The following is a 20,650-nucleotide window of genomic DNA, read 5'->3' as shown; positions in this document are numbered from 1 at the left end:
GAGAAGCTCTGCTGGGCCATAGGTCCACCCACAGCGAGGAAATGAATCTCAAGGCAGGGAAGCAGAAGTAAGAAGTCTGGAGGAGAAAATTGTGGAATAAGAGTGAAAGAGGGTTGAAGTTCGAAAACTGTAGATGGAGAAAGTGGAGGCGGCGAGGCAAGCCTGTGGAAAGAACAGGAGTGCTGGAAATGGCTCGGCAGAGCTAGCCTCCGCAAGGGCTACCTCTGGTTGGACTGGGATTGGCAGTTCTCATTAAGACCAATATAGAATCCTTCTATGGCACAGTCTCTGGGCAGGGCTTGATGAATTGCATAGTGAACCGGACGCAGGAGAACAGAGTACTCTGGCCCTAGCACCACAGCAAGGAGAGCCGAGCACAGGCGGAGACATACAAGACCGGGCACAGAGCAATGCAACCTGGGCCAAGCTCAGGGAAAGCCATACAGGCACAGGGCCAGGCCCCCCAGATGCTCGCAGGTGCAGGCCCCAGACAGAGGCAATTTGGGGTTTGTTTCAGTGAAATATAGGGCTTGAAAAGCAATACTGAAAATATATGCCTGCAGAAAAGCACAGCTGGGAGACAGTCATGTTGCAGAACCAAACCCCAACCGTGACCTCCTCCACTGCAGTAACACTCGGAGTTCATTTTTTTTTTTTTTTTAATATCTGTTCCAAGCAGCTCGTGTTTTCCAGCACTTTCCATAGCAGTGAAAATTCGTCGCTTAAAAAAAAAAAAAAACACAATCAGAAATTGTAATGAAACTCAAAACAGAAACTGACTTTCCTGGCAAAAATATGGTCTGGAATGTTTTTGGTTTCGAGAGGAAATGGAAGGAGTGTTTATGCTCCAATCTTTCTAACCAAGTCAAGGCCTTCAGACTTGCGACAATCTTAAGATTTCCAGGATGCATGTTGGGCATCTGAGTCGACGCAGAGTAAAACTTAAGAACCTCTGAGGCAGACCCAAACATTTCAACTAGATGAAAGGTTTTGCAATTAGTCCCCACTTTGCACGACACCAAAAGTGTGAAATAACAAAAGGCAGCACATAACCGTTGAGGAGACACAAGGTCCAGTCTGAAAATCTACCATGTGTCAAGCACTTGCATTCAACAGTTATCACAGAGGCAATGGCAAAGGAGACGAGTCATCCATTTCTTGTAGCACCGCTCAAGCGGTCTCCATGGGACTTGGATTTAGCCCAAGTAACGACCACCCCTGGTAAAGAATAGCCCACATGCTGCAGACCCTTACCCTGCTAGGCGTGGAGAACGTTTAAACACCCAAGACAACAGACACGATAACTGACACGATCTGACTCCCTGGCGTGAAAGCCCTACATTATTAAACAAGCATTGGCAGAATTAATAGGTCTTGCCTATGCAAGAGCTATTGGCTCGTCCAATGTGCGTTTCAGACATGTTGTACACCAGCGTAGCTGCTGTTCAGCATGGCTGAAAGTGAGTGGCAGGTCAGTGTTGGAGTGGCAAAGTGCTGAGTACGCATAGAGTAGTAGCACACTGACATTACAGACAACGTATTTTCAATTGAAATGACTTACATTTGCAGAGACATACAGTTTTACTGATAAAAGTATACAGCGCACAAACATGGAAACGTCAACTAGAGTATTGGTTTGTTTTGATCGTATCAAAATATTTTGTTACCACCACACTTTAGAATTATGAAAAACTAGGCTTCATTTGGGCTTCCTTAATTCTGGTATATTCTTGAAAAACCTGTCCAGCTCATGTACAGACATTTACATTTTGTTGTGTGCTCACACAGACCCTCTTACTTAGGCTTGGTGTTTACTTCTATTTCTCTGACTTCAGACAGCTAAACTTCGTTTTTGAATGCATAGCAAATGTGAAACGGTCAGAACAAGATTGAAAGGCCTGTTTACAGAAAGCGATCACTTGTGAAGAATACAGTAACAAAACTATGCTCCATGGGAGGGGCTAACTCAAGCTGGACAGCCTAAAACAAATAAAGCCAGCAAATAGAAACAAGCAACTGAGCTACAAAACACAAAGTCAATGATCAGCAATGAGCAGGATGCAATCCCAGTGTCCACAATTAGTCTTTAGCAAACCAAACAGCTTCTCTGACTGGTAGGCTTGGACCTAAAAAGAAGGTATTACAAACCCATCTCGAAAGGATATCCTTTGTTACTGCCGAAGATATTCACTAATGTCAGGAGCAAGTCAAAGATCTGTGGGAGGGAAATAGGTAAGAGTGGGGCAATACTGCTGCCAAGCACTTAGGGGAAACCACAAGATCCAATAAATTCAATAGTTTCTCAGACCACTTCCAAAATGACATTAGTTTTCTACTTACGAGAAATGCCTTCAGTCAGCAGTGCAAACAATCCAATATGTGTATATAAGATGTTTAGCAGACAGAGCGAATCACCATCACGTCTGATGGCATACAGAATCAACACATATGCTAGCAGGCAAGATCAGAGACAATTAGAAAAGCAAGCATTAGCAAAGCCAATAGGTCTCGCCTACGTGACAACTATTGGCTTTGACAAGGTCTTTTAGCTAGGTGATACAGAAGCATGGCTAAAGGTTAGTGTGGCATGGCAGAAAAGCATGGCGTGGAATGGGGAAGAGTGGCACCGAACAGGGCAGAGTGAAGTCAAGTGGAGAAAGACAATTCTAAACCAGTGCAACCGGAAACCTCCTTACGAGAAGATAAAGTGCAGAAAAAGTAGATAGTCACATGGTTCTGCCTAGGATTTAAGTATTCTTATAACAAAGTCTGTTTAGCAGAAAAGATTGGGAATTCGGTCAACGTAACATATCACAGCAAGTATTTAAGCAGAGAAATTAAAGACTACACCAGCATGAATTACTGAGCCATAAGGTGTGGGCCGGCTAGCTTGGAAACTTGCAGGGATGTTCCATCCACAGAAAAGGCTGGGGCTGCTGAGCTGGATATAAAGGAAGGAGGTAGTTAGTTGGAGGTTAAAGGTGTTGGGATGAGGACTCGCTGTCTGCGCCAATCAGACTCTACTGCTCACCTACAGGACACGAGTGGGGATTTTGCAGGTGGATATGGTGACGAATCACTGCTTCTCGGTACCACCAGATTCGTGGGTCACATGGAGATGGACAGAGTAACTCAAAAGCCAAACACTGTGCCAATGCCTCGCCGGCCGTGAACTAAACGCAAATGACAACCCGCAGCAAGAGGGTGCAGAAAAATACAGGCACCACTTTGTTTCTCCATTGTTCCCGGCGATATCCACAAATGTAGATCTACTGTGCAGCAAAGCTCAGAGCTTTCATGTGTCATTTCTGCAACTAATGTTCTATGTGTTACCTCTTTTAAGTACAATGTTTCTGATTGGAAGGTCAGACAACCTTTCCATAAGAGAATCCTTTACTCGTAAAGCGAAAAATTATAACCCAAGGCCACCACCGTGCCTATACTCCAACGGTTTGACTAGAACCAGCGGTGAGAGTGGGCGAAGCAACTCTAGGGGGTCGCGGGGGAGGTGAGAGGGAGACCCAGATGGGGCAGGAGGAGTGGGAGGGGAGAAGAAGAAATACCTCAATCACAGCCGGAGCCAAACTGTGCTTCCAGGTTTCACAGAAAGGAACGGAAAGGACACTTGCCTGCACTGGCCAATAAGGAGGCAGCAAAGAAGAGTTACAGTGAAGCCTGCAAATGGTTAGCAATGGGCAGGCTCCAGGCCCTTTATTGTAAACAAGGTCACAATCAAAAGGGCATGTCCCAGGCTCGACCTTCAAAAAAATGGAGCAGACACCTGTAGCATTCCCAGTATAGACTTCTGGGAAATAAAACATGGCAGCGGTGTAGAGTCACAATACACGCTGCTAACTATGCCACATCAAACTTGTTGGGATGCCTTGAGTAGCTGGCTTTGGTGAGATCATGACTCAAGATAAACTTGAATGCAGACATATTGTGGAGGAGAAACTGAAGGCTGCCAGTTCCTGACAATCTCCTGGAGATTGTGGGCGCTTCATTACATAAACTAGCTCAAATTGTTTTTCTACCACGTACACAACATAATGAAGTGTAATCCTAATGTATTTTGTCCTAGTATACAAGTATCCAAAATGGAAGTGTTTTAGTTTTTGGCTTGCATTGCTAATTAATTAATAAGTTTGCCAATCACTCTTGAGGGTACTGGTACAGAATCAGTCAAATGGCATTGTGACGCTTTTACTGCCAAAGAACTATTATGTGAGAAAAGACCAGTTAGAAAAGTGGCAGGCAAGATTGGTACACATGGGGTGCCCGGAAACAGCGCAGGCAGGATATAGGAAGTAAATGTGCCATTGCCTACTGCCAGGCATCTTGTAATCCCTTCCTGCCCTGAAACCAGGATGTCTGGCCCCCGCAACTGTCCTCCGTCAGCTAGATCCATAGGCTATAGGATGTAAGGGCAGGAAGTAAGTGGACAATGGCTTTAAGACTTCACAGAGGGGTTGACATCCATAAGACCACCCCCAGCCAACAAAAATCAATCAAAAGGAAGAATTACATCAGAAACAGAAGCATTTGCTTTTTTTCCCAAGGGGGTTGCGATGGTAGCCAGCTTGGACTTGCTTATCGCGGTGTAGTATGAGGTTGCAACCTCTGACCTGGCCATGCTACTCTTCGTTTGTAGACCGAGGGGAGGGAGGGAATGGTTTAAAACTATTTCCAACATTATTTTTTTATGTTCAATGTACCCTGAGAATTCTTGGTTTCACGTAGGGTGAATCCAGTAGAACTTTTGCCTCCAGAGCTTCAAATTCAAGGTCAGACTCAAATTGCTCTCATCCAGGACCCCATTAATCGTGCATTTCATTCAAGCTACCTCAGTGTACATTAATGTCTGGAGCATCCCTTTTGTCTGTAGACTTAAAGTGCTTGGTTAGAATGGGGAGCACAGTCCCCCTCACCGACACCAAGCAGAATCCAGCTTAATACACCATTTATTAGTTTAGGACCAGCAGACCTCACAGCGATTCCAGAAATAATGCAAGGGCTCTTAGTAAGAAATTTGAGGACTAGAGACCGGAAGTTGCCATTTTAATTGAAAAGTGGCTAGTCTCGGTCGCAAGACTATGGCAATGAACTGGTCTTGCTGTGATGAGTCAAGATGGCATTAATGAGTGTCACACTCATGAGGAGCCAGACCTACTGTCTCCTGTGCACCCAGGGTTCCGATACAAGGTCACTAGTTTTAAAAATAAAAATAAAAATTAAATTAAAAACACTTCTACCACACAGTAGCTTTTCAACGTCAGTCCTAAATAGGTTCTCCCTACCACTAGCAAGCAAAAGAACGCAGCAGCCGTAGATGTGCATAATTTCAGTGTCCCAGATTACAGCCCAACAAAGTAACTGCAGCGTTCTTGTGAAATTTAACAGTCTTCTCCCCATGGATGTAATTGTACAAAATTTGGCATACACAGAGAAAGAAATACCAGGAAATTAAAAGACAACAAAATTAAGATAAAAGCAAACTCTGCCAGAAGGAGCTGTACGGACCATGGCAGGCGGCACTTACCAACGTAAAACGTGGTTGGTGGCTGCTTTTCCCCGACCTGCAGCACCATGAGGTTGGAGGTCTGAGGATCATGACGAAGCCAAAGGGCCACACCAAGGATGACACCACCAGCCAGCTGAAGGAGAAGAACAGAGAATCAGTACTCCATGCACAGGTACCCACCCAACTGTTTACCTTTGAGGGAGTCTCCAAGTATGACCCATGTCAGGGTTTTGACTAGGGACTCTTGGCCTGTTGGTCCATCAGTGAACCCGACACAAAATATGGTTGTCTTAGCTTTTGGGATAGGGAAAAAAGTGAATCAGAGTAGCGAGTATACCAGACGAGGGCTCACTAGAGGAAAGAACTACAGGCATATAACATCTGAAGCCCGGCTTCCAAGATTAGGACCAATCTCGGAGTCAGGAGCCCCACACTGGGATCACCCGAGTATGGCAAGAATCAGAGGTCTAGCAGAAAGTCAGACGATTTTCATGGTTTACAGACAGATGGCCAGAGGTATCAACATTACAAAATTAGAAATTGCTACTTTCAAATTCTGATTCTTACCGAACCAAGTTAAAGTTTATTTGTAAGTGCATAGTTAATTAAAACCATTTCAGTAAGAAAATTCATGAATGAAATACAGCATTTTCAAAACAGTCATGTAAACCAAAGGGAAACATTTAAATGTGTTGCAATGCTGAGCTCTCTTCAAAGAGTAAGGTTTAGTGTGGAATTGCGCAGACTCAATGTGGCTATTAAATTAATAGAACTCTAGGACAGCCGCCTCGGGCATCGGATTCTTTTGTCAGAGGCATGGAGAAAAGGACCATAGACCAGTAGAAGCACTCTTGTGCATGACATCAGGTAGATAAACATCTATTGTGCAAGTTATTAAAAGCAGTAGCATACCATAAAATAATGTTACATGTATACCTCGGTGGGTTTACTTAAGACTCTTAGAACCAGACAGGATGGGTACATACGATATGGCTGCGTCATTTAAGTAAATTCGTACTCCTTCAGTTTTTGTGCTGCTTGAATTAAACATTTTGAAAAAGGACAATTCAGGATTGTGTCCGTCAGTTTAAAACATGCAATGACTGCCTGTCTGCAGGGACGAATCCCTAGTTTTCTTATTGAATCACAATTCGGAAATCGCAATTCCTAATGCAAGACAGTTTTATTTTTAAAATGGCAATTACCAGTGAGTCACTAATTGTCCTACCTTCATAATATTGATGAGGTAGGTCGCAATTTCCGACGCACTAGGAATCACTTCCTTGGCAGGGATGGTGGCCTGCCTGCTGGACCACCAGGTCTGTGACTGCTTATTAATAAAGCATTTTTTTTTGGGTGGGATGGAGGAGTTTTCAAAACAAAAAAAAGTCAAATTTTTTAACGATTTAGGGCCTGGGACCACTGCCTGCTCATAAAAAATATTTTGTATACCATTCACAAAGGGGTTCCATGATGACCCCTTTATGTTTGCGAATCGGTTACCATCCATTTTGAATTGGTGGTAAAGTATTATGGTCCTACGGAAGCTGGTCGCAAGATATCAACACACACCGATTCGGAATTTGGAAGGGATGTCCTGAACATGCCCTTTCCAAATGCGAACTGGAATTAGGTCGCAAAAACAAACTGCGATTAAATAACAAGTTACCGAATGTCAATTTGCCTTTTGAAAAAAGCTTTTTTTTTTTTTTTTTTAATATATAAACAGAGGAAGATCAGGGTTGTTCTGATATGTGGAGCCATGTTTTACATTTGCTCTGACTCATTGCCTTCAGAATTTGCAGATGCAGCACCCGAAGAAGTGTGTTCCAAATTGTTTGTCATCAAGGTTCTCCTAGACAAGTAAAACTACATCTCCCATGGGGACTTTAGATCGGAATGCAGCCTTAATCACCCAATGATTTATGGAAACTGCTAGTATCAACAGAAAGGGACTCGGGGGACCAGCATCACGTGGGTATGGGAGAAGACTAGGCTTACACATGTGGCACCAGCAACAAATCACTGGTGGTTTCTAGACTAAGTGTGGGGCTATACCAGCTATCGGTGTGAGCTCTGGGGACTGTGTCACATGTCCTGGTCCGGGCACAGTTTGAGCCTCCCCAGGGCCATGCCTTCCTCTGCCCGAGGTGGCACTGGCACTACAGACAGATGCAGACTCGGGTGAACAGAGGTGGAGACACGGACATGGCAGACCCCTCGCAAATGGTGGTAGTACTAGTTAAACTGCCCGTCACACGGCAGGCGTTAAAGAAGGGTTGTAAAGCTAGACTTTGCTTATTGGCTTAAATAGTGACCACATATACTCTGGAGACACAGGCTAGGCGCCTGAAGACTGTAGCGTGAGGACAGTCACCGGTTTCAACGGAGGTAATTACGTTGCTCGCGTTTACCCATAAAAGTACCTTTCTTTTGTCAGCAGGCACATGCTCTCTCTCTGGGTGCCGGCAGTATCTGATTGGCAGCAGCGGTTCCAAGGCCTGGGGTGCCATGCGCTCCAATGCGGTGAACAATGTAATCTCTTTCAACGTGCAAGTCTCCCAAGGTTAGGCAGAAGCGGCTTACCTCACGATACAGGGCGTTTGAGGCATTAAAAAATGGTGAATATCACAACAAATCACGTGGTTCTAGCACCAACTACGGCAGAGATCTGGCCCCGTTTTGTATCCGGTCAGTCGAAATAAAGGCCGTCATGCAAGCACGAGGGTTGGAGACAATGTTATCGGTCATGGTACGGGCTTCAGAAAGCTCTGTATCAGATAATTACAGTTTGTTTACAGCCCGTTTTTACAGTTTGTTTACAGGTCGTGATAGGACCAGGACGATGAGCAAAGCGTAGCCTCTGAATAAACAGATACATTGGGGGGTCGTGCGGCCAAGGCTCCGGAGCGTTAAGGGTGCGCCCGGGGGAGTCAAAAGTGGGGTAAGTCTTTTCTGAGTGGCAGTGGTAAGTCAGTTGCCATGGTTATAGATTAAGAGCAGGGCTTTAAGTTGGATGAAAAAACTGGGAGGGTCTCTCAAAGGGGGATGACCGATGTAATTAAGGGCGTGGCTTAAAAACAAGCAAGCTAAAAATCTGTGCATAGCATAGTGTGCCGTCCGACTTGTATTATGCGGTTTGTCATTGCATCCAGATATACGATACAAGTAATATCATACCTACAAGTGAAGACTATTGGCTTTGTCAATGGTTTAGTTGCATAAGATAATCAGCAACTATGGCTTGTACATTATTGAAAAAGCTGCCACTTAACACCCTGGTGACACCACGACAATGTTGCTGCTCCTGAGTTTCAAAAAGTGAAGGGAAATCCGGAGAGAAAATGACTCTTTAAAGGATTTCCCTTCCCCTACAACGCTCTCCTGGCATGATGTCATGCCGTAACTTCTCCACGAGTGAAAAGCAAGGAGTGTGAACAGGCGCACATTGATGTGCCTGCTGTCACTGCAGTCCGGGAACAAAACAGAGCCCGATGTTTCAAGGCCTCCTTTAAACAAGCATTGGCATAGCCAATAGGTCTCGCCTTTGAGACCTTATAAGTGTTTAGCCATGCAACAGTTGCATAACTAAACACTTATAAGTTCCCAAAGGCGAGACCTATTGGCTATGCCAAGCGGCCGTGAAAGTGATCATGATCAAACATCAAAGCGGCCGTGCAGCCGCTAAAGTGAAAGTAATCGCGGTAAAAGCAGCGAGCGCGCCCGCGCACATGCACTGTAGCTCTAGGCTGGCCTGGTAGCACTTTTTGGAGCCCTCTCAATAAGTCTCGCCAGAGCAGCGCATGCGCTGGGTCAGGCGAGACCTAAAAACTGCTTGTGCTCAGCACCGGTGAGACCCGGCCCACTTACAGCCCTAATTAACAGGAAGGTTGTGAACATAGGGGAATTAGGACTATGGGGGGGGTGGTAAGAAAGTTAAACAGAGGAAGAAACAAAACGTTAAGAGGTAGGATACCTAGTTAGGTGGTAATGGGTGTAGCCAAGTGTTATGGATAACAGTTCGCACGGGTAGGATTTACAGTTGCAAGATAAAGATGTTAAGGGGTGCGGTGCTCGGGGGAAGTAGGTGAATTAATATATAGTGAGGTATAGTTTTGTGAGGCAAAGGCCTAGGGTTTATTTTATGATGCGTGATGTGCACCGGTCATCAATAAAGCAGCCTTTCATAATTTAGAGGGGAATAAGAGTGTGTCCGAGAGTGAGACTTCAAAACAAAGTAATGTGGGAGAAAGGGGGGGGGGGGGGGGGAAGGGGGTGTCCGGAGTAATGGGACACTGAAGATATCCACCCCCTTGCACAGACCTTAGTAATGTTTGTTTTCACATTCTCGTATTTTCAGACTTCAAACATTTCAATTCTAATCATTCACAATAAAATCAGTGGTCATTCATTTATTTGATACTGCCAACACATGTGCAAAGCCAATAGGTTTGGCTTGTTTAAATATACTGTAACTAAACGAGTCTCCGTAGGTTATGTGTCTGGATGCAACAGAAGAATTCAGTTAGGCACCCACATACTATTCAGGCGACATACTGAGGAGCCCAGGTCTAGTTCACATATTTTAAGCCACTCCCGTAATTACTTATGCCCTCTATCTTAAGGAGGATGCTTAGCTATGTGTGTTTGGCCACGCCCCTTTTAGAGACACCCCTCCCCCTTTTCATCCCACTTAAAGCTCAGACAGCAGTGGCAGCAAGAGAGGCCCATCACAGCGCTGACCTTGTGATTCAACCACAACTCGGCCTATCACAGCACGGACCTTATGATCCAACCACAACTGTGACAAAGCGTCACACATCAATAAGACAACCTAAACCGCGACTAAAAAACTCAAAATGTAATGAGGCTATCGCCTCGGTATCCAAAAACTCACGACGAAAACAAGACACAAGGCAGCAAGAGAGGCCAGCCTCTGCAATTAACGCGACGCGAGAGGCCAGGTCAACAGTCACGACAGCATAAAGACCCGCAGGTGCGAGCTGTGACTGGCAGTGGAATATCCGGGGATGGCAGCACAAACTCATCAGCTGCCCCTCAAGAGCGCTCAGAACTCTTTGAAGGCGCTGGAAGGGAGGGGGGGGCGTTAAAGTTGCCCCAGCTTCACACATCCTACAAGCAATTACTACTGACTGAAATCGTATCAGTTTAAATATTCGTATAGAATACTCGGAAAAATTAGTCCAGCACCAATGCATTTGTGGGGGCAGGGGGTGTAGTTACGGGTCACCATAGCACTCAGACGCTAATAATCAGACCGAATGAGACTTTACGTCAGAGCGCAGGCAACAGGCGTGCCTGCAGCTCACAGCTAATGCCCCTATATTCCACCCCCTCTTCAAGTGGGGACTAATTGAAGAAAAATGTCTCCGCTTGCAAGGGAGGAAACTCAGAACCGCAGCTAAATATAGCGCATTGTGCAAGCCGACTCCCATGCACGTCCCCACCCCTCACTCAGTGCCAGAGTGGAGGGACGTCCTTGGCTCTGTCCACTGCATTCCGTTTATAAGCGTAGGGCCCACTAGATGCAGGGCAGGGGTGGCTGCCCCATCAGTGATGTGGTGCTTGGCATCTGCCCTTTCGGCCCTATTAGTCCGGCATCTTATTAGAACCACAACCAGGCTTTGGGCAACAAGGCCCTCCCACCGCATGCCAGGGCAGAGGCCTATGCAAAATGCATCTCAAACATTCGCTAGAATTTTTGTAAAGCGCCCACTCATACTTTTCAGGAGCTTCAAGGTCTTACACAAAACAGATCAATAAAGTTAAAAAAAAAAAAAACGACCCAGTGTTTCCAGTGTGATCGGGTCAAGTCTGTCACTAACAGCGCGACTTCATCGCGGGTGATTCTTTGACTTCGAGAGCTCAGCAGGGACCGAACCACAAAATGTACCGCTGACTGACACGACAGATGTAGTCTCCGCGTGACACCTACCCGGAAACGTCCAAGGGACCTAGAATAGAAATGTAGGTTTAGCATCATATCCTAGGACGTCAACAAGACTGCTGTAACAAACCAGAAAACCCACCCATGGCACTGTCGGGAGCTCTTTCGCAGGCTTCACCGCAGGCGCAGAAACTCTCGCCACTTCCGTTAGGAAACCCCTCGGAGGATTAGCCATCCACGCTGCCGACATGTCCGATCATCACCCGGGAGGAAGACGTACATGGCTGACATTTGTATAGCGAAAACCTCGTGTGTTTACACAGATAGTCACGTAAGCACGGGGTGAGCGCATTTCTGAAATCACAGTCCGAGCACTTGGGGACAACAGTGGCCGGCTCTCAGTCCCAGCGGCACATGATACTCGGAGGCACGCAGGGATTAACCCGCTGGGCTGCACTGAAGCCAGGCCCGGGAGGCTCCGTTCCAGCGGTCACTGGAAGCTGGCACCGCTGCGGGGATCTGTAGGAAACCCGCAGGCCACGACCCTAGAAGCAGACAGGGCGGCCGTGGGGGATTTATTTGTGCGCGAGGTCGAGACAGCAACAGTTTGCTGTGTGTGTACTGTGCTGCACGCGGACGAAAACAGTAAGATTTTCTGTAGGCAGGTGGGAGAGTTCTTCAAAGACTTGGTCTCTGCAGCCCACGGGATGGGCAAGAGGCGGGGGTGGCAGGGCTCCTTGTTTGTAGGCACCAGCGTGGCAAAGGGTGGGACTGGGCAGCCTGCTCCTTGGTCTGGATCTCAAGGGGCAATTAAATAGCCACTTCCTCTGTGCCCTTTTGACGTGTCCCAGTCCTTCTACAGTAAGTAGCCCCTGTCCATTTCTCTTAAATGCATGCCAGGCCCAGCCAGCGTAGGAGGGGGAAGGGAGAGTACAAAGTAGGCACGGGATATCCAGCGCTGTCCATTATTTTCGCTTTGTCAGGGCAGTGGCATATGGCAATATATCAAGGGTCCCTTGCTCACTTTGCCACTGGATTCAAGCTAGCTTGGCTGATTAGGGCTGTTAGGCCCGAAACCGGTCCCAGGATGCTCGTTTCCGGTCCAGGGAAGACATGGCATGGTAGTTCGGGCTGGACTGTTCCCATGAGGCACAGGGTTAAGACTGATTTGCATATAGCTGGGTCTGAACTGGGGTGGCGGAGTGAGCTAAAGAATGATGATGGATTCAACCCAGATCGGTGACTGGGGGAAGAGTGAAAAGTTTTAGCGCTCAGTCCATCTCTGTGTTTAACATGATGGGGACCCCCTACGTTTCGCCGAATCTCACAAATATTAATTGCTCTTGGGCTAAATGGGGCCCCTCTAACGTCAGGGGCCCTGCGCTACAGAAGCTGAAGGGGCCTGTGTTATCCCCGCATGAGTGAGCTTCAGGGAAGCCGCCATTCCCACCCTATGCAGCGGGGGTAATCCAAGGGTGTAGCATGTTAACTACAATTTATTAACTAAAAGGGACCGTTTTTAAACATGAACGTACAAAGATTCCTGCCCCCCCCACGCATTGTTGACAGTACCATTAGTAAACCTAGAGGTACGTCAGCTGTGCACCCTATAATTGGCCTAGAGTTTTATTACGCATGGAGCTACGTTATAATCAATTAAAATCAAACAATTCATTTTTCCACAACACACATCCTCATCTCACCCATTTCAAGATTTGCTCATATGGCATCATGAAAAGGACGGCACAGTGAAATTAAATATTTAACTAGGATCATACAATTTGGTCAAGTAGAGAAGCTGGGATTGATCACCGGTTCAGAAGGGTACCTCGTTTGCTATCCTGTTTTACTGCTAAGGTGAATATTGATCTTGAATTCTTGCTGCCTGGGTGTAGAGCATGACTGCTCACAAACACCTTTTCCAGGGGATGAAAAGTATGGTCTGTGACATGACAGAGGGCTGCACTGATGTCAACAGGGAGGTGGGCGGAGGAGAAGGGACGCTTCCACATGGTGTGAACAGTGAGTCATGGGATTTGTTTTAGATTCCATACTGCCCTCTACATTTAACCCCTTATGTCTAGAACGGTCATACATTTGACAATACTGTGCTTTGCTGCATTTGAATCGCTAGTCTTGAATCGCCAGTCCTCTACCGCACCTTGGGGGAAGCCCTGCCTGCTTGTTATAACTACCTTGGGTAAGTCAAGTGTTCAAACGAACAAACTATTGAATTAGAATTGTTGGAAGGTGGGTTATTGGTAGGGGCAAATGTCGGTCTGCCACTAGCAATAAGGCCACCAACACACGATAGGACCCAGCATAGGTCTTAGAAAATTATTCCTATGCTCAACCCTTGGTAACGTGGCTGCGAGCAGACAGGCTTAACTTCAAAGACAGGTATGTAAAGCATTCAAAAACACCATTTCAGTAAATAATTAAGACACAACACAAAATAAAAATCCAACACCAATTTATAAAAATAGGTAATATTTTTATCTTTTAAATGACACCAAAACGAAAATATTCCACTGTAGGGAACCAGAGTTATGAATTTTTAAAGATTAGTCACTTTCTAGTGCTTAGAAACCAACAGTGCCCCTTTTAGTCATTTCGTTTTCTCTGACAGGGACACACCTTCAGAAGCGGTTCTGGAGAATGTCTCACCACTGTGCAGTGCCGCCTTCTCCAGCAGACGGGTCCAGTTAGAACTTCTTCCTGAAGTTCTGCTTGCGGGTCCCAAAGTATCCAACACACAGTCCAAGGTTCTGGAATCTCCAAGAGGGTCCTTGAAAGGGTGAAACTTCAATTCCGCAATCCACTTTAACAAAACCCTTTCAAATCCACTGGTACTCCAGGCTGGGGATTCTTTGTGGGGGATGTCCAGTTGAGCTCTGTTCACCTGTAGCTTGCAGGGAGTCTACTTCTTAGTCCTTTCGTAGCAAGGTAATCCACAGGGCTGCAGTTTTCAGAGGTCAGGCCTTAGAAGTCTTTGCACAGCAGAACTTTTGCAGCAGGGCACGTCTTGCTTCAGTAGTTTCAAGCAGCAGATCTGGCGGGCTCTGCCCCTCTCAGATACTTATTCACAATTCTCTGGGTCAAGCCACAGGTCACTTCTGACCAATGAAAGCAGGGTAACTCCTCATAGTTATGACCACATCCGGCAGAGTGTGGCATTATGTTGTCCCAGAGTGCATCTTTCTTCCAAATCCATAATGGCTGATTTTCCAGCAAGGAGGTAAGAGCTGGCTAAACACACCCCCTGGGATGGCTTATTTCCATGGACTCTCCACCTACCATCTGCACATACCTTCCTTAAGCCTAGCCCTGACTCTGGGTCAAGAGTGTCAAAATGAAACTGAAAGCCAGGCCTCCCCTCTGCCTTTGAAGAGCATAGTTTACGACTCCACCCCTGGCCTGGCATACCTTATAAACTAGCACACTGCCCTCCCAGCAGAGTGGCCCTTTATCACCTCTTCAAAGCAGCCTGGCTAATCCACTTATCTCTGACCAATCAGGGCAGACCACTGGAAGGCTGAATTTGGACTTACAAACAAGAAAGTCTTATAACTTCTTGTATGTACACTTTAGGAGAAATTCAACAATATAATGTTGTTGGATTTACTACTACCATTCTGGGAAGTCTTTTGACTGGTCCGGCTAGTCCTCTCCTATCAATATTTATTCATCTTTAACTTCCTACCATGTTAACCTATGGGCCATGGGGTTTGCAATGGGGAAATGACTTGGGCCAGTCTTCTAGCACCAGGGCTTATAAAAACATATTTTATAAGTATTTCCCTAATTTCTACAAGGACCCCCCCACCCACTGTGCAACTAGGGGAGACTTTAGGGGTTCAGAATCTGTAGAAATATTGGAGATTCTCCTTTTACTGTATTCCTAGCATCAAAGTCGAATTTGGCCAGTAATTTACTGTTTCAAAGCAGTCCTGGCACCCAGTGCTGCTTTTAAACTGCCCTCAGGCTTCAGCACTGCACACATGCTAGTGCAGAAAAAGCTGCTGGCCTCTATACTACCATACCCCAGGGTACTGGGAACCTCTAGGTAGTTTCAATCCCCTGCCCTATTATATACATCTAATATGTTCCTTTCAGCTTGGCCCTGGGCCTGGTTAGGCAGAGCCCAGGGTCAGTCAGAGTCAGTTACCACCAGTTCCAGTCAGCAAAAAGTTGGGGGGTGCCCAGGGCACAGGATGACTTTGCAACAAGAATGAAATATAATCCTAGGCCTCACAATTTATTTAGGTCTTTAGTTTCTTATCTGTAAACTTAAGGAGTCCTTAGAAGCAGGCTCAAGTTAAGGGAGCAAGTGCTTAAATTAAAAAAAAAAAAAAAAAAAAAAAAAAAAAAAAAACACAATCCTTGACAAAGATCCCCCCCCCCCCCCGCCAAAAGAGGTGAGCAATTAACAGAGGTTGGTAGACACAAACATCCAATCTCCACTGCTAGACCTAGGACAGTGGGAAAGTTTTAGCCATGGAATTAAAAAAGACTGGACGTCTAATCCGGTCTTTGCCAAAATATGCTGGTTGTGAGCTCTGTATTTAAAGTCTAGACAGATTACACAACATAGTGGCATTTCTTTGGTGAGAGTTGTCCCAGAGTCTCACTATCAGAACAACTCACAGTCCAGTTGTTGTGTAATAAGTAAGACAGACTATGGAACCAGAGGGCATGTTTTCATTATTCACGGCCGCCCCTTGAGACAAACTAAAAACTGGTAGGAAACATCCGATAGGAAAAACAGGACAGTAACCCAACAACCATTTGATTTTACTCATGGGAAAGATAACGTTCAGTATCAGACTACGCTCACTAAAATATGGTGCAGTGAGAAAGTTAGCAATGTCGAGTTGGTACTGCTGCTTCACTTAATGAGGATAATCAATCAGGGATTTATATAGCATCAGATGTTTACCGGGAGCTCGGTCCAGGTCTTGGCTGCCATGTGGGAACAGGCTCTCCCGCCTGTCGTGTTTCTGCAGATGCGGGGGACCTCTGCCAGGGCAAGTTCGGCCAATCGGAGGTTCCTCTTGGGTACGTGGAAGGATAATCTATTGTTGAGGTATTTTGGTCAGATGTTGAGTGAATGGTAGCCGTGGGTGAGGAGTTTGAAGGTGACCCTCTTCTCAACGGGAGCCAGTGGAGGTCTCGAAGGTGTTGGGTCATGTGTTCGTGATGTGGAGTCCCCAGGATAGTCAAATACAATCCTTCCTATCCTTTGTCTTCCAATTGCCATTATATTATAGGAGGAAGGCGAGCCACTGAAGTGTAGGCTGAAGCCACCTCTCGGAACTTCAAGCTCACCCTTCATGTAACTAGCTGTTTGACAGCTATGCTCTAACCTCATTTGCCAAGAATGAGGTCAAAGTACTACATTTTGATGTAAAAATAAAAGCAAAATATTACCCATCGAGTGGCTGAACTGCACAATGTGAGAACAAAACCTAGGATCAATCTCTGCATCCCCCACTAAACAAAATTGTGTGATCCTAGGCAATTTTTTATTACACATGGTCTCCATTTTCATGATCACATATAAGAGCACATTGAAATACATGAGTACAGGATGTGCCGTACAAAACCTGTTGGGTTAAATTAACATCCATGTGTAATAAAAAAACCAGACCATCAAGGGGTGCACAAGACAACTGACTTGCCTATTAGTTAATCCCCAGTGCATAATGCAAAATGTTCGCTCCCGGAGCAGAGCGTGAAGTGGAGACCTCACACTCCCACATCCAACATATTCCGCATATATCACATGTGGGTCCTCTAAAGGGTGCCTCCTCCGCACTGCACCGCTACAACACACAACTAACAGGTCATATTGGCAGCCAAAATATATCCAACCCTCCAACACAGCGACCACATAAAACCAGCTTTGAAAGCATTCCACTGGCTCCCAGCATGTGAAAATAGTTTAAGTTCTTTGAACCACACATTCCAGGCTTAATGGGGCAGAGGTCCAGGATCCTTTTGGGGACGGACTGCTCAATGGGGCCTTGGAGGCAGACTCTGCAAACCTCTCTCCGGGACACACAAGACGGCATCTTTAGAGCCCAGGGAACCCGCAAGGGCAGAATCATTCTAAGAACCATTCCAACACAGGCCTGAAAACCCAGTAGTTCCAGCATGTATTTTACGAACTGCACCCCCCAGGAAGAGTGAGGGAGCAATGTCTGGCCAGAAAACTCCCTCCACCGATGGGTCTCTTAACTTCTGTTCTCCATTTTCACTGGCACTCTGGAGTAAGTGAATGCTCACAAGCAGCGGTCTGTACCTCTAAATACATCAATAAACCAGTAAGAACTCTTAAATGTCCAGGTCTCCTCCTCTTCCCCACACGGTCAGCTCAAGAGGAGGTGCAAGAGGGCCTACAGTGAAGAACTACTGAGAGGAGAGACATGACCGTTGAGAGAGAGCTGCACGAGGCAACTTCTTCTGAGCAGCCCTAAGAGAATGCATGTGCCATGAAACAGCACAGTAGACACCTGAGGCAAGAGACCGGAAGCTCTTCTGCAAAAAGTCGGGGAGAATTGTTTTTGCTGGCCCCTGGAGATTCTAGCATCTTGCCCGTTCTTCACCAATTTTGGCAAAAGGCCACAGATCGGCTTACGCAAGACTGCCGATGCTAGCACTTCAAGACCAATCAGGTCTTGGCAGGAAGAGTCTGGGCGCCCAAGGATGACCCGCCCCGAGAGCCCCCCCCAGGAACAGAAGGGAAACTGCTCTAACACTGGAGCCCAGAGGTCGCCGTCTTTCACTCACTCATGTGCGGAGCAGGCCTCGCTGATGTAAACCTCTTCACAGCAGCTGAAGGCGGCAGCCCCATGCTCTGAGCTCCAGATGTAGTTCCTCTCAGACTTTTCCTCTGGAGGGGGGCAGGCGCCAGCACTGCCACGGGGAGCTTCAGACGCAACTTGCTGAAATTTTCCTTTGCGATGGTGGTAAAAATGTCTGAAGAAATCAAAAGCTTTACAGATTCTTTTCATGGGAGTAAAGTTGTCTGGAGAGGCGATGGAAAGAAACTAGCACGAGGGTTCCAAGAAAGAAAACATTCTTTTTGTTCACAGAAACGGAAACATTCGTCGGCTTCCTCCTCTGCCAGAGACTCATCTTCCTGGCAAATTTCAAGGCAACAACAACATTCAAGGGTCGGGAAACCAGAAAAAACGCCCTAGAGAGCTCTGTAGCAGCCTGAACGGATGGATAGATTTTAAAAGCCCCCAAATACCCAGGAACAGGGCGTCTTGACAGAGAAGAGACTGGTTTTGGACTGCTCAATAAGACTCAGAAGAGTGGGGAGCGAGCCCCTGTGTAGAATAAAGAATTGCAAGCCATGGAGGAGACAGACGGGTTCGCCCTCCTATAGGCGCCTTTAGAAAAGTAGGGCTTGCCAGTAGAAGGCAGGACTGGATTGGAGGAGAGCTTTGCATTTACACACAGAATTCTTATAAATTAGCATCCAAGGCACCGAGGCCACATCAGTAGAATTACGTGAGCGCTTATGCGGATCTACATGTTTGAGAGCACCGCTGCCTGGCAAGAGGAGATGGAGGACCCAATAAAAGGAGCATTGGAATAGTCCATGCCAGGGACAAGAGCTGTACAGAGCTGTGCCTGAAGAATGGGGAATAATTTGTTGATGAGTATAGGCCTCACTGCTTGAGATGCATCGGCGAGAAGAGCATCATTATAAGGCCAGCTCTTTCACACGTACGGTTAGCTAAACAGTCAAATAAAATGGATCATGAAAGGGCAGCAAGTGGTTCGAAAGTGTCCAATAACATCATGGCGGCTTCGCCAATGTAGCTGAGCACCATGTGGAGTTCACTTTCTGGAGAGGCCAACTTGTTCTCAGTGCCGAACCTTGGGGGGAGGGGGGCTGATGACTGGAAAAGGTCAAGGAGCTCGCCTACTTCTGCATAAGGAGTCCGCTCTAGTTTTGGAAAATATTCAGAACTTTTAGGAGGGTAAGGAAGAAGAGAGATCAGGGGCGCAACGTAAGGGGCAGGGCTAATCCTTCAGCAGAGGCAGAGCCCCCTTTTTCCCCCCCAAGACCAATGCATACCTGTGAGATATGAGAGAGACTAGGGGAGGCGCTTCACATCCTGCAAGGTGCCTTCATTTTGCGTTAGCCACCGAGCGAGATAGTTGGAAAATTAGAAAATACACTAAGTCCGCGTTTTCCCTGCAGGGGCCCCATTAGTGATTTCTTCCATTCACTATGGGCAGTGCCAGTAGAGAGGAAGCAAATGGACAACGTCATTACATTTCGAGCAGTGGAGAGGGAGAAACACTTGAACATTTTGGTGGCACAAGGGTCAAGGAGAGAGCCAGAAGAAATGGAGTTGAGTTTATCTAGCACCTAGAAGACGGGGACCAGATTAAAAGTAAAGCGAAGCACAAAAACAGTCTGAAAAAGTTTGTACAGGGAAATAAGTCCATCAGTGATTAGGGATGAAACAATTAAGAAGGTTCTCAATTTTAGAATGAAAAGTTGGATAACTCCCTACACAAAAATTTGGGAGGGTTGAACGGAGACTGAAGAGGCCGTAGAGTTACTGAAGCATTTTAAACTAAAGTGAAAGGGTTCTCCCCAAGCATGTAAGATGTCAGCGCTGCTATGTTGTTCTTGGAACAGAGATGCTAGTTGTTGGCAGCAGAGACACTAGCTGGAAGCATGGCTCGTGTTATGTTGGGTATTTATAGAGCACACATATCCAGAGGTCTCGTGGCGCTAAAACAAAAGGTGTGATCCCAGAACAAAATAGCAAGTGAAGTCTAAAAGAGAAAGTCTTACATTTCTTCCTGAAAAGTGAGGTGAAAGACTTCAGGTCAGCTGGCAGCTCCTTCCAAAGCCTAGGAACATGCAATTACAAGAGATTTACGGCAAAAATGGATTTAGTAAATGGAGAATTAACAAGATTGGCTAGACTAGAGCAAAGCAGGGCGCCAGGGTGTGCACTTGTGACTCTAGACCCCATCAACTAGTCGGGTACTCCATCGTCTGCATGTTTCTCCTCTAGCATCAGGGCTCTTTTCCTGCGCTATGGCCTGGGAACAAGAGGATGGCCAAAGAGAAGGGCATCATCTTCTAAGGCAGCAGTTCAAGGTCACCTTGGCGAGCAGTGGAAGGGAATGTACTACACTGTCATCCAGACTTAAAGTACTGGCAGGTTACAGGATTGACATCA

General features: G+C 46.4%; 1 protein-coding gene across 1 annotated transcript in view; it reads right to left on the bottom strand.

The window, feature by feature from the left end:
- The window catches only part of CD81 (CD81 molecule), a 180,243-nt gene that overhangs the window by 139,063 nt on the left and 20,530 nt on the right, over positions 1 to 20,650 (bottom strand). The window contains exon 2 of the mRNA XM_085644944.1: positions 5,540 to 5,654. Within this exon, the coding sequence (XP_085501070.1) occupies positions 5,540 to 5,654 (115 nt within the window). The remainder of the gene's footprint in view (positions 1 to 5,539; positions 5,655 to 20,650) is intronic.

The sequence above is a fragment of the Triturus cristatus genome, chromosome 3_1 (assembly GCF_964204655.1).
Source record: "Triturus cristatus chromosome 3_1, aTriCri1.1, whole genome shotgun sequence".
Classification (NCBI taxonomy): Eukaryota; Metazoa; Chordata; class Amphibia; order Caudata; family Salamandridae; genus Triturus; species Triturus cristatus.
This window is presented reverse-complemented; position numbering and strand designations above follow the sequence as displayed.